Below are 13303 nucleotides of genomic sequence, written 5' to 3' on the forward strand. Positions count from 1 at the left end.
ATGTGCGACATCATTTAACGCATAAATTTAATGTACGTAGCACCACCCCGAATAAAACCTGAAAATGGCGCTTCGTGCCAACCCTCAACCCCTGATGTCAAAGAGTCATCACTTACCCTAACCAGATATATTTGTACTACGAGTTAGTTTACTAGAACCAGAACCCGAATCCGAACCCCAGCAAAGAACATGGTTTCCAAACGGCATGGGTTGCAGCAGGCAGAGAGAGACCATGAACACAACAATTTCGAAAACAACTCTAAAATTTTCTGGACAAGTCTTACAGACAATTGAGTAAAATGGTTCGACGAAAATTCCTAACGAGACTAATGTCACAAAGTGAAAAAAAAGGAAAGCACAAGCAGCTGGTGCATATAGATACAAATTTCAGAGTGGAGCTGATGATGTTCTCCGAAGCTGGTACTTTGGCTCCGGAGGCGGTGCACTGGGCAACACCTTCTCTAGCTCCTGCAACGACAGAAAGCAATACGAATAAGATATCTATTATATAAAAATAAACGATAATTTCTTTCGTTGCTAATTTAAAATTCAGAAAATTCTCAAGCCTGGTCTGCGAAATTTCTTTATTTTCAATTATATTTGAGTAATGGAGAAAGAGAAATGATATAGAAAATGATCGTTTAATCATGGCGTTATCTCAACGTCGTGCAAAGTCAAGAACAAACTAGGCAACAAGTTTTCTACCAGCTTGGAAAAATGGAAAGCAAGTTGAATGCAAAGTGTAGATAACAAAAGGAGGAGGTAGATCCTCCAAAACAACACTAGTCCAAACTACAGATGAAAATTAAAAACTGGGACATCTTAAGCAGCATTCTTTTAATTACATATGCGGGGGGAAACGAACATTTTATTAAGTAAAATGGCAGTGGACAAGAAGTCCACTTCAAACACAAGCGAGAAGTCCAACAAATGTAGCATTTGGCTTCCCAACTATCATTTTAAGGTACAATTCTGTTTGCACCATTGCTGCCCATTTTGAGTCCTCAATGAAGTTAAAGTTTCTCCACTCTCTCTTCTATAGTAATTTCTAGGAGGTAATTTGAGTTAACACGTGTCGGAATGGGTTGCATCACTAACAACTGGAACAGCAAGGCCCTAACATGTGGGTAATCCAGTCATATTTACAACTTAAAAATTGGTGGCATATCAATCCTTGCAATCTTGCACTTTCACCATAATACTTGGACATGAAATCTTTTTTATGGCCAAACTTTCAAAGAACCAAGTGCTCCTCATAGGGATATCACTAGAGATATTATTATGCTAAATGCTCAGACCCATTCCCCAAACCTAAAGCAAAGTAGAAAAATAAACCCACACACAATTCTACACCTCATCCACAATCTATCACCACTTTCCGAAAAATCATGCCATGTCGAACTTTGTCCTTGAACTTGAACATTCATTAGCAACTAGGAGTATCTGCTTGTCAACAAAAGCATTGAGGGAGCAGGAAACAATCCCAATATTCAAGGTGGAACTAGTAGTAAGAACATTCATCGGCTACTACACAAACTACTACCTAAACTTACAACGCTAAAACTCTAAACTACTAACTCTGGATCACAAGTCTTGAAAGCATGTAGAGTAAAAACATTGATAATAAGTCATAACATCACGGAAAATTCAATAGGGGTACCCAACAATTTACTCAGCATTTACCCACGCACCTTATTTTCCCGAAACTTCCTATCTTTACAATTTGTAAAAGCTTAAGAGAGCAAAAACGAAAAAAAACTTTAAAAAAATGAAAAGAAGAGTCTTCCCTGCCGGCTCCCCTGCCGTTGCAGGAAGGCACGCCGATACCAGAGCCGGCAGCAGAAGCAGTTTAGTTTTTGTTTTCCTGTAAAAAAAGATGATGTTCAGAGGGTGAACGGAGGTTTTGGAGTTTACATAATAGTAGGTCGGTATAGTATGCATTGTAGCATACCTATAGAATTTCTTTCTGTAAACAAACTCTAATGTATGAGGAAAATAGCCATATACGGAAGCCATCCAGACAGAGAGTCTGATATATCTAAGCACAGGTAAAACTTCATCTAGACATTCAAAACTATCTCCTCAGTAATGCCACTTGTAAAGCTGTTCATACCTATCCTTGAGCGATAATCCTTTAAAATGCTCATGAAAATCCTTCAGGAAAATCCTACTCATGCACAAAATAACTGCCTTAAGAAGAGGTATCACCCATAAGATTTAACACTATTTAAGAAAAATCATCTTCATTCAGACAACCACATCATCTACAAACAAACGTGATAGAAAATTGTATTGGTTATTCCAATTACTAGCCTTAAAACATGCAATAAACAAGTGTGTGATGACTCCAATATCTTTGAAATGTTTAAAGTAATTAGTAGATGGCTTTTCCTGGTTAGACATTTGTATCAAACACTTTGGAATCAGTTAGCTAACTAATGGCCACAAGTAAAAGAGGGGGTGAAAAGGGATGAGCCCCCAGCACCTTTAAGGTTGTATAATAGAACAAAAAAAAATGCGCAACCCATCATCACCAAACTGTAATGTATCAGCTATCATGACCCATAAACAGTGGTTTATATGGCAACCTGTGTGGACACCATGCTTGTCCATTACATTTGGCGTACCAAACTGTTTTGCATTTTATCATTTGTACTAGTCCGTAGTACAGGCCAAATACTGGTACCGGCCAGAATGAGTTTTTCTGGTATTTACTAGGTTCATAAAACTGAAAAATACAGTATTCCTGGTTCTTCCATGAGTTTTTCTTTTTGCTTCTTATGTTTCTAATTTGTTGTATATTGGATAATGCCCCTTAGCATTCTTCATTCCTTCTATAGAATTTTCTTAAGGAAAAAAGAATCATGTTTTTCAATCATGCAGCTACCAATCTGTAATATTATCAAACTCTAGCTACTAAATTACCAGTTAAACCTTTTATACAATGGTTTTCAAACCTATCCTAATTCCTACATCACTATTTCTCTACAATCAATGACTCTGCATCAGATTAATCTGATTTCAGCAGTATGCCAATATCCAAAATCAAGAAACATAAAAATCATCCATTGCAACCATGAATTTATGTTAGCGGTGTCTGTGTGCGTTCGTCTCAATTACCTGCAGGCTTGTATCTGAATAATTAAATCTGATGCAAAACAAACAACTTCCTACTACCAAATGAAAGAAAAGAAGCCAACTTAGATTATCTCTTTTCTAACAAGGAAATAAAATGTTTTACTAATTGCAGTTATACTGAAGCAAGCTACAATCATCAGTCAACAATTCAAGATGTATTAAAGAAATCAAATGATGCAAATACAAATATACAACAGACAAAAAGAAACCTGACCTTCTGTTTCCTTAGCCTTTCATTTTCCTCCTCCAGACGTGAAACTTTGTTCTCCAGTTCATTTGTATATGCCTGTTAACAGTTTACAAAATTCAGCTAAAATTGCAAAAAGAAAACCTTGTGGTGGACTAATAAACCAAAAGATAGGAAATATTGACCTGCTTCCTTGCTCGCGAACGCGCAGCAGATTCCCGGTTCTTTATCATTCTCTTTTGCCTTCGCTCAACAGTCTTCTCAACAATGTCCTCAGGGTTGCCCCTTTTCCTCCCAGGTGTCGGCGTATCTGATAGAGCACCCATTAAGGGTGAAGGCAATGGAACTTGGTTGTCAGGATACGGGACTTCCATCATAGCTCCAGCCCCTACGTGCATTGGCGGTGGTATAGGTTGGCTTGGCATGTATACCCCCATCATACTTTGTTGTGGATGCTGATATTGTGGTTGTGAGTACTGCATCCACTGACCTTGTGGAAACTGTGCTGCCACATTCGCATCAACCCCAACAAGAGGACCAGCACATTGTTTGTCCGAAGATGCTTCAGCTTCAGCAACAACTCCGGCTTTGACCAAGAAATCCTCCAAAGTCATCTCTCCCAAAGTCCGTTGTCGTTCTTGAGATTTCTTTTCTTCTTCATCTTTGCTTTGTTGAATATCTCTCCAAACCTCATCGACTGTCTTCTTGCTCAATGCACTAGTTAATGACAGGCTTGCCTGACGCTGCAGTTGAGCTTGATTGACCAGTGTCGTGCCTTCAATATCTATGCCCATGGTCTGATTTGCTTCCACACTCCATACATTTTTTAGAAGCTCATCAAGGTTCATGCTGCTGAGTGGCTTCCCCAAGTCACCTAACTGATTCTGTACCTCATCCAATGTGAGACTGTACATTGAGTTTTGCCGTCCCAAAGGCTGAAACTGTGGCTGTTTGCAATTACCATCAGCCCCACCTTGAGATCCCATTGTCTGTATCCCCATTCACCAATTCTTAATAAGAAATTGTCAGTTACACTGAAAGTCTAAATTTTCAAATATACAAAACGATAACATAGTTCAGCCTTAAACCCACAAGACGCAATCTTCAATCAACCTGAATATCAGAAACCTATATCAAAAAAACATCGACGGTTCAGACTCTGAATTTTCTAGTATTTAACAAGATCATGGTCAAAATACCAGGTAACTAGACGAAGAATGACAACGACGGTGAGTACATATCAACATGATTTGCAAATGAATACAAAGTTGAATGACGGTTAGAATGATTTCATCAGTTCCATGGAATAAAACATGGAGGCATGCAATCAGTAGAGCCATAAGCTGACATTAACAAGACGGAAAAAATGAAGAGAAAAAAAAGAAGAAAAAAAAAAGCTAGATTAATGCCCATAAAATTACAGCTTTCTCCCTTAAATGGATAAGAATTAAGAGCAGTCCAATTTATTCGAAATATAAACAAAAACCAAAAGATTACCAACTTGCAAATTCAACTTAAAATCATGAACCTCTATATAGAGAAAAAAGAATTCTAATAAACCAGGGTCTAAGTGATTGAAACCCAAATCTAATCAAGCACATAAAGATATTTAAAAGCAAAAAAGGTAAAAATTAAGGGTCTAAACTAACAAAAGGATTTGCCAGAAAAAGCGGTGAACTCTTGCATGCAAGTGATTGAAGGAGTTGAAGAGCCTCCATTTGACCCAATGCCTTCAAACCCTAAACCCACCATCAAAATCTCACAAAGAAAAACCCCAAAAATCCAATTTTCCCAGAAAATCAATGAGCAACACTATGAAAAATGAAAAATGAAATTACCTTATTCCTCCAAAAAGGAACAAAATCTCACATCACCTCACCACAGAAAACCCCAAATCCGAGAAATTCGATTTGCATGCAACAGAAATCAGTGTGTTCTTAAATAAAAAAAATTAATTAAACGAAGAAAAAAATCACTGACCCAACTTCATTCCCAAATGCACGAATGTTTATCCTCAGGAAAAAAACAAAAGTTCCAACAAATTCAATTTTTTACAAGAAGAAGAATGACTGACTGAGAGGTCTGCCTGAATAAAGAGCATCGGATACACATATATATATATATAGAGAGAGAGAGAGAGAGAGAGAGAGAGAGAGAGCACTCACTTTAGAGAGAGAGAGAGGGAGAGAGTCCGATCTGAATCGCAGGGAGAGTTTTGGGTTGAAGAGATTGCTGTTTGTTTGAGTGTTGAGGTTGGAATTATCAGCAGTAGCACTCACACATACCAACTGTATCTATTTGTTTAATGTATCCAATTTGCAGAAACACAAACAAAACTCAAAAAGCGCAGTTGAGAGAGAGAGAGAGAGAGAGAGAGGTTTCTGGCTTTCTGCAGAAACCAAAAATTCCCAAATTCATTTTTATAAAATTTAGTGCTTTTTTTTCCTTGCTAGGGTCCTCTACTTGCGCCCTCATGGCTTCAATATGGTCTTTCAAATTTGCTTGGTCCCCTTAAATGTTCATGTACATTCTCACTTGCTCTTAGATTCGATTTTAAATGTGTAGATTAAATCGTGTTTTTAATGTTTTAATTTTAAATTTGATGTCAAATTCAACTATAGATATTAGGTAATCATGGATTATTAGTCACTAGGTGACCAAATAAATGTCACCGTCTATAAAAGTTATCTGATAAGGTTTGACTATGATTGTCTGATGAAACTTATTCAATTTATTCTTATTTTTAGTTTTCTTTGATTTATTTAACTTGTGTCTAAAAGAACTAAGAGAGTGCAAAATCACTACATTTTTTCATACAATGAGTGCTATGTCTTATTTTACATAACGAGAGTTATGTCAGACATCACATAACCGAGCGTTATATCAGATGTCACATAACCAAACGTTAGGTTAGAAGTCACATAACCGAGTGTTATGTTTGATGTCACGTAACCGAGCATTATGTTTTAGTCATATGGTTCGGATCAATTAAAATTTTAAAGTTGTTTACTGGTTTTGATAATGATTGTAATTTTTTAGTTTGAACAAAATAGAAAGTCAAATATTCGACCCCAAAATTACCAAAAAGGAGATTTACTTGTATTGGCTGGAACGGTCGTCCCACAGAAATAAGCGTGGGAAGGCAAGCAGGGGAGCAGGTGTGAATGGAGTGAACTCAATGAACGAGAGTTTTGTCCAAAAGTGATTAAAACGCTGTGGAAGTGGGATATGCCTTGTAGGCACAAAATCAAATTAAAAAAGGAAAACTAATGAAAAGGGCTTGAAAACTTTGAGTTTTAATGATAAGGACAAAATAAAGGGTAAAATGAATAGTACCATGATTGACTTTTTAGTGTAAAAATGTGGTTTTTCGTTAAAGTGAACAGTACCAGGTGCTTTTCGTTAAAGTTCCCAATTAAAAACTCAAATGCAACAGATAACGGCCGCGTGGCACTCCATGCTCCTGCTGCCTATTTGTAAGAGAAAAATTAATAAAAATAGTTTGAAATTTTTGAGTTTTAACTATAAAAATAAAATAAAGGATAAAGTGAATAGTACCAGGATTGACTTTTTAGTGTAAAAATGTGAATTTTCGGTAACGTGAACAGTACCATGACCTTTTCGTTAAAGTTCTCATTTGTAAGTTTTGCGTTTTCAAGACATTTTTAATTCTATTTATTCATTTATACGTACATATATATACAGTAGCGATGGTTGTGGTAATAGTAGTGGAAACGACGGTGATGTAATGTTGGTGGTTGTAGAGGTATATAGGTAGCATGGATAACAACGTTGGATGGTGGTGTTAGTGATGGCAATGTTAATGACGGTGTTATGGTGGTGGTGTCAATAGTGGGGTGTTGACGTTGAACGTGTAAAGATAGCTATGATGGTAGGGACAATGTTTGTGACAATGATGACAGTGGTAGCGGTTAGATGTGGTGACAATTGAGGTGATGGTGGCATTGGTAGGAATTATGGTGATGATGATGTCGGCAACAAAGGTGGTGGTGGTGGCGTAAGGGTGGTGGTTGCAGTGTTAACTGGTGCAGTCACCTTGTTCCTCAAGGGAGAAAAGCATGTGTACAAGGATAAGCAATGTCATTTTCTAAAACTAAATAGGTATTAAAAGTATTAAAGGTGAGTTTTGTTTTTTTTATGAAAATAGTTTTCAAAAGCAATCTACATGCGGCTTTTAAAAGCTACTGTCTAGAAGTCACTTTTTTTTAAGATAAGCTAAATGTGATGACCCGTTCCTACTTTTATGATTTTATTAATTTTAAAAGAGTGAATGGACGAAAATGCCCTTGAGACGAGATTGTTGACCTTCATTGACCGTCAATTCGTGAAGTACTCGACCAGCTGTTATTTTACCATATTCTCGAAGTACTCAACGATACGAACGCGCGGGCACAAACGGATCTTAATTCCGAGTTAGAACGAAGAAGTTACGAGCCTAAGAAGTAGTGAGACCTTTTAGACATGTGGACTTACTATTAGTAGTAAGTCTCTATAATTAGTCAGCCAAATTAGGAAGTTTCCATTTGAGGAAACTGACCCAAAAGCCCAAAAACCCAAACCCAAACCCAATTCGCGACCTAATTGACCCCCGCGACCTCCCATGTTCCAACGCCGATTCCAGCCAATTCCGGTGGAGTTTTTCGACGCCACCACCACCATCTTGAAGCCCTCACTCCCCTCTACAAAACCAAACCAAGAACCACCTTGATTAACCACCGTACGTGGTGGTGCGAGGCCACAAAACCTAATGATAACCAATGGTGCTCCGCCCACCCTTTTCCTTTTTTCGGTGAATCGGCAAAGCGATGGCCGATGCCACCACTTGGGTTTTGTAGCCCATCATCCCAGGAGTAAATCCTGACCAGCTTTGACCTCGTTGGACCATCGTAGGCGACGAATTGACGCCGAGAAGCTTTTGGCACCCACCGGCTTTATCGCTAAATTGATCATCTTCCGTCCATTTTTGGACTTCATGGCAGGTATAAAACTTGTTCCTCTTGTTGAGCTCTATCTTCCTGTAAATTTTGGTAAAATTTGGAGTTAGTAAAAAAAGTGAGTTTTCGGTCGTCGGAAACCACCACGCGCGGCGACACGGGACCAACGGGCTGACGCTACCTTTTGAAGTTAAATTCGATGTTCTGATTTCAATTTGATAACCGTTTGATATTGTCACGTCCCGATCCCAACATACGTTGAAAATCGACACGTGACAAAGAAAATAATGTTCGTTGAATACGGTATAAGTTACAGAATGAAATACTTTAACTGATAACCCAAAATAACGTGAAGGTGGCTAAGTTCTCCACAAAATATTTACAAATATGTACATCCCAAAAAGAAGCATAATCTTTGTTTTACTAAGAACAAGTATGAGGTGCTCAAAAGAAAGTCCCAAAAGATAAAGTACAAGAGTGAAACAAGGGTAACCTAACGCTCCAAACCTCTGATAACTGCACTGCTATCCCCACCTACAAACTTCCCAGAGTCTACTTAAACCTGTCACCTTTATGATCAGTGCCTACACCATCGGAATGGTGCACTAGGCAAACAACAACCTGGATAAGTTGTGAAGTTTATGCGAGTGACAATAATATCAAGTATGTGAGAATAATGCTAATGCCAACCATCAAACACAATTTACATATCTTGAATATAAATCATTCATAAGAAATCAATACCAACTTTTGCAAACCCCGAATGAGTCACCCAAACACCCAACGGTTCATCTGAAACCAATCACAACATCTCACAACCATCTTCTCATACAACACAATGAAAAGTAGAGTTAGAGCGACACAGTTTGATCGCAGCCTACCCCTTTGAAGGCATCTCAATTCAAATTCAATAAATCCCAAGGTGAGTAAGATCTCGGACCTTCACTCAATGGAATCGCGAAATAGGAGGGATTCCAGATCATCTCTCAATGGAATCCAAGTGGATACGATTCCGGACCCTCACTCAACGAAATCGCTAAATACAATACGTAACAATAACTAAATGAAACCCAATTTAGATACGATTCCGGAACATCACTCAAAGGAATCGCAAAATAGAAGAGATTCCGGACCATCTTTCAACGGAATCCGAGTGGATACGATTCCGGACCATCACTCAACGGAATCGCAAAAGACCAACAATCAGAATGTACGATGGCTCAAAGAAATGAGACAAGTACATGCTACTTAATTTACAAAAACTCAACAAATGAAGGTTAGGCACAATTACTAAATTTAGAACCAATCACCAAAGCGGAAGGTGAAACCATATCGAAGCAACAAATCCCCATCATAATGGTTAACGGTCATTACTAGTCCTCACATTAATCTCAACATGCCAATCATACAAATCAAACCACATTTCCAATATACATGCCACACCCCATTTTATAAACATAAATTGATGTCGAAGTATTGGAATAACAATTCAATAGAACATATTCATAAACAAATTCATATCCACACAGGATCATAATTATGACAACCTAGTAATTACCAATATCACATATATTAAAGTCACTCACCTGGAGTCCGTGCTAATGTACCCTAGCACGATAGTCAAGGCATCACGTTCTATCACCGCCTAACAAAGCACAAGTCCACATTTAGATTTCCTTCGATAATTCATATACTCAAAAATTCTCATATGTCTCCCATAACAACATTTAATGAGGAATCGAACCGTCGTTCTAATGAAGGGTCCATGATCTTACGTCATTTGCTTCGTAAAATCCAATCACTAGATTTTCACTTATAAGTCCCTAATGTCCTTAAACAATCTACAATAGCATATTAAAATCTTGTCTCAATTCAATGATAAGATTGTCAATTGTTAAAATAATCAAGTGGCAGACCTTATCGATAATATATACAATCAACAACATTTTCATAAATCGAATGTCACATATCGGAAAATTCGACTTTTTCCAAAAATTCTCAAATTTTACAAGAATGAAGATTTCAACAAGTAGAGTAAACTTTATACCTGTGGCCAAGTCCAATTTGGCCAGGAAGGCTCTCAAACTGGCTCGCACCCAACGAAACCCTAAGGTGGGTGTTCTTCAATTCGGCTTCCTTGGTGTTCCAACGCCCCAACCACCAATTGGGTCTTGTTCTTGGGTCCAAGGGAAACTGATTAAGGGTGATGGTGAATGGTGATACTCTCCGGAATGACAATTCATCGTCGAGAACCCCCTGGTTCTCCTATGGAGTTCTACATGAAATAGACCTTAAAACCCTTGATTTTTTTGTAGAGAGGGAAGGAGGAAGGTAGTGGAGCAAGTTGCAGGTGAATGAGGCAGGACAATCAGAAGAGAAATGGTAGGAATTGGCCTAACATTGGCCAGTTTGAAAATAAAAAGGGTTTGGTGGTGGTACACGGGTTCACCCAATGGAAAAAGAAAATGTCAACCTTTTCCTCCTTCATATTGATCCTTTCTCCTCTTTAAAAAAATCTGCTGGGTCCCCTTAATAGTGGATGCTGCCTAACCTTTTTCCACCACCTAATTTGCCCAATTCCACTTATAATAGCCGGTACGGTTTGGGTCTTTTACCCATAAGTGGAAAATAAAATGATTCCCACAATCTAAAGTTTCACCACTTCAAATGTCCGTAACTATACCGTTATAATTCGGATTCGCAAACGGCTTTCTCTTATGCGTTTGTGGGTTCAAGATTTATTTAAAAACACTAGTTGTAACTTTGAAATGTCAACGAAAGATAAAGATTGTTTATGAAACTTCCAACTCGATAACTAATCAATTACTAAACTTATAATTAGTAGAATTAAAATTAACTAATAAAGATAACGTAATCTCAAAATACGAATTTAAATTACGAAATACGTAATAAATGGTGAAATTCTGGGGATGGGATTTCACAGATATAGTTCGATAGTTTGAACCTAGTATGGAATACTACGCCACTTGACCATTTCTTGATTCGACGATCCGACCATTAGATCGTCACTAAACCTTAATATGTTATAGTACGTAATATTTGAGGACCATAGGAACTGATAAATTGGGAATCCGACGTACGGATCTTCCAAAATTGAATTTCTAAGTTTGTAAAACAAACGTTGATAGCAACCTAATTCTAGCAATTGGCAGGGATCCGACCGTTGGATCGTAAAAAAGTTTTAGTATGTTGTTCTAGAAGCATAGTGTGGACTACGGGAAGTTACGGATTGGAAATTCATGGGCGAATGTTCCATGTTGACTTGTATAAGGTTGTGGACCTCACCTTTGATAGAGACTTGACTTTTGGACACTATGCTAAGAATTGATCTCAAATATTAAAATTAGTATTACTAGAGAATATGTAGGGCTTAGTGGACCTATATTGATTAGTGAGTTATCCCATATAATATATACATCGGCTGACTTTTAGGCTTAACCATTGACCTTTTGTAAAATTTGACAGAGACATTCCTTAGCGTATTTCGACGCGCTAATTCCGAATCCACTGTCTGTTTTTCGAAATTTGACCGTTTTAGGATAGTTCCTTTATTAGTCGTACGTTGTACGAAAACGGTTAATTTCATTAGCACGTTATGTAAGATCCCACATCACCCAAGGGAGTGATCCTTATATGTATATTCTCATCCCTACCTAGCACGAGGTCTTTTGAGAGCTCATTGGCTTCGGGTTCCATCGGAACTCCGAAGTTAAGTGAGTAGCGCGCGAGAGCAATCCCATGATGGGTGACCCACTGGGAAGTTCTCGTGTGAGTTCCTAGAAACAAAACCTTGAAGGCGTAGTCGAGGCCTAAAGCGGACAATATCGTGCTACGGTGGTGGAGCGGGCCCGGGATATGGTCGACCCTGGGCCGGGATGTCAGATTGGTATTAAAGCCTAACCTTGGCCATGGTGTGCCGACGAGGTCGTCGGGCCTCTTAAGGGGGGTGGATTGTAAGATCCCACATCGCCTAGGGGAGTGATCCTTATATGTATATTCTCATCCCTACCTAGCACAAGGCCTTTTGGGAGCTCATTGGCTTTGGGTTCCATCGGAACTCCGAAGTTAAGTAAGTAGCGCGCGAGAGCAATCCCATGATGGGTGACCCACTAGGAAGTTTTCATGTGAGTTCCTAGAAACAAAACCGTAAGGGCGTAGTCGGGGCCCAAAGCAGACAATATCGTGCTACGATGGTAGAGTGGGCCCGAGATATGGTGGACCCCAGGTCGGGATGTGACACATTATATTTACCTAAATGGTTTCATTTCTAGGCGAAATGGATCGCAAGGACTCTTAATGCTACGAGGCGGGTTTGACTAGGTGACATGATCTGTGAGTGGATCGCAAGGACTCTTGATGCTATGAGGCGGGTTCGACTAGGTGACATGATCTGTGAGTGGGTCTTTTCTTTGATACATACATACATATATATATATACATACATACATACATACATACATACATACATACATATATATATATATATATATTGGTTAGTTTCCATATATACATTTGTAAACAAATTCTCTACGTGATGGCCATGATTAAAATAACGTTTATAAGAAATGCCTTATGGTTGGGAAAGTATGAAATAATCATACGGGATACTCAGGTAAGCTTACTATAAAGGGATGCCTTAATTATATTTATGTTCATGAATAATGTGATGTTGACTAGAGTTATTGAGTCATTGTGGCATGACTATATTTAAGTTATTTGCTCATCATTCTTGCACCGATGTTAGTACTCATCCGAGTCAGGGCCATTGTTTCACGTGTATGTGCACATTGCACTGTACACTCACTTTGGATCCATTGTAGCTATTAGTCTTGTCGTACAAGTTGCAATAGGCAACTCCGACTTGTATGTGTTGCACATAGCATTAGTCTTCACGTGATTGTAATACTATAGCGTATATTATTATTACACCCAGTCCGGTTCATGTCAGAATACCTTTGCATGAACTTATGTGCCAACATGTGTCAATGAGCACCAGATATGA

General features: G+C 38.4%; 1 protein-coding gene and 1 long non-coding RNA gene across 7 annotated transcripts; both read right to left on the bottom strand.

Annotated features, from left to right (window-relative positions):
- Window positions 1-250: 250 nt before the first annotated feature.
- On the bottom strand, window positions 251-5725 carry LOC126629872 (ABSCISIC ACID-INSENSITIVE 5-like protein 2). 6 transcript variants are annotated; one of them, XM_050300019.1, is made up of 4 exons: window positions 5491-5725; window positions 3511-4314; window positions 3353-3424; window positions 251-468 (listed from the first exon to the last, which is right to left on the bottom strand). In XM_050300019.1, exons 2-4 carry the CDS (start codon window positions 4309-4311, stop codon window positions 388-390), a joined length of 954 nt encoding a protein of 317 aa, XP_050155976.1. In that variant the 5' UTR covers window positions 4312-4314; window positions 5491-5725; the 3' UTR covers window positions 251-387. The 6 variants fall into 6 exon arrangements, with proteins under 6 accessions (XP_050155976.1, XP_050155975.1, XP_050155974.1 ...); XM_050300018.1 differs by having other exon boundaries at window positions 3511-4335; XM_050300017.1 differs by having other exon boundaries at window positions 3511-4438.
- A 2793-nt stretch (window positions 5726-8518) lies between these two features.
- LOC126630795 (uncharacterized) lies at window positions 8519-10648 on the bottom strand. Its single transcript, XR_007626112.1, has 3 exons — window positions 10328-10648; window positions 9867-9925; window positions 8519-8885 (listed from the first exon to the last, which is right to left on the bottom strand). It is a non-coding gene; the product is annotated as an uncharacterized LOC126630795 (long non-coding RNA).
- Window positions 10649-13303: the final 2655 nt, after the last annotated feature.

Source organism: Malus sylvestris, chromosome 7 (assembly GCF_916048215.2).
Source record: "Malus sylvestris chromosome 7, drMalSylv7.2, whole genome shotgun sequence".
NCBI classification, from domain to species: domain Eukaryota; kingdom Viridiplantae; phylum Streptophyta; class Magnoliopsida; order Rosales; family Rosaceae; genus Malus; species Malus sylvestris.

What these genes read in the sequence shown, in the direction of transcription:
- LOC126629872 (XM_050300018.1), bottom strand. Translation starts at nt 4,326, where the DNA reads ATGGGGATACAGACAATGGGATCTCAAGGTGGGGCTGATGGTAATTGC. An exon ending in GTTCGCGAGCAAGGAAGCAG is followed by an intron (nt 3,425 to 3,510) that starts GTCAATATTTCC and finishes AACTGTTAACAG; the next exon opens with GCATATACAAATGAACTGGA. An exon ending in AAAGGCTAAGGAAACAGAAG is followed by an intron (nt 469 to 3,352) that starts GTCAGGTTTCTT and finishes CTGTCGTTGCAG; the next exon opens with GAGCTAGAGAAGGTGTTGCC.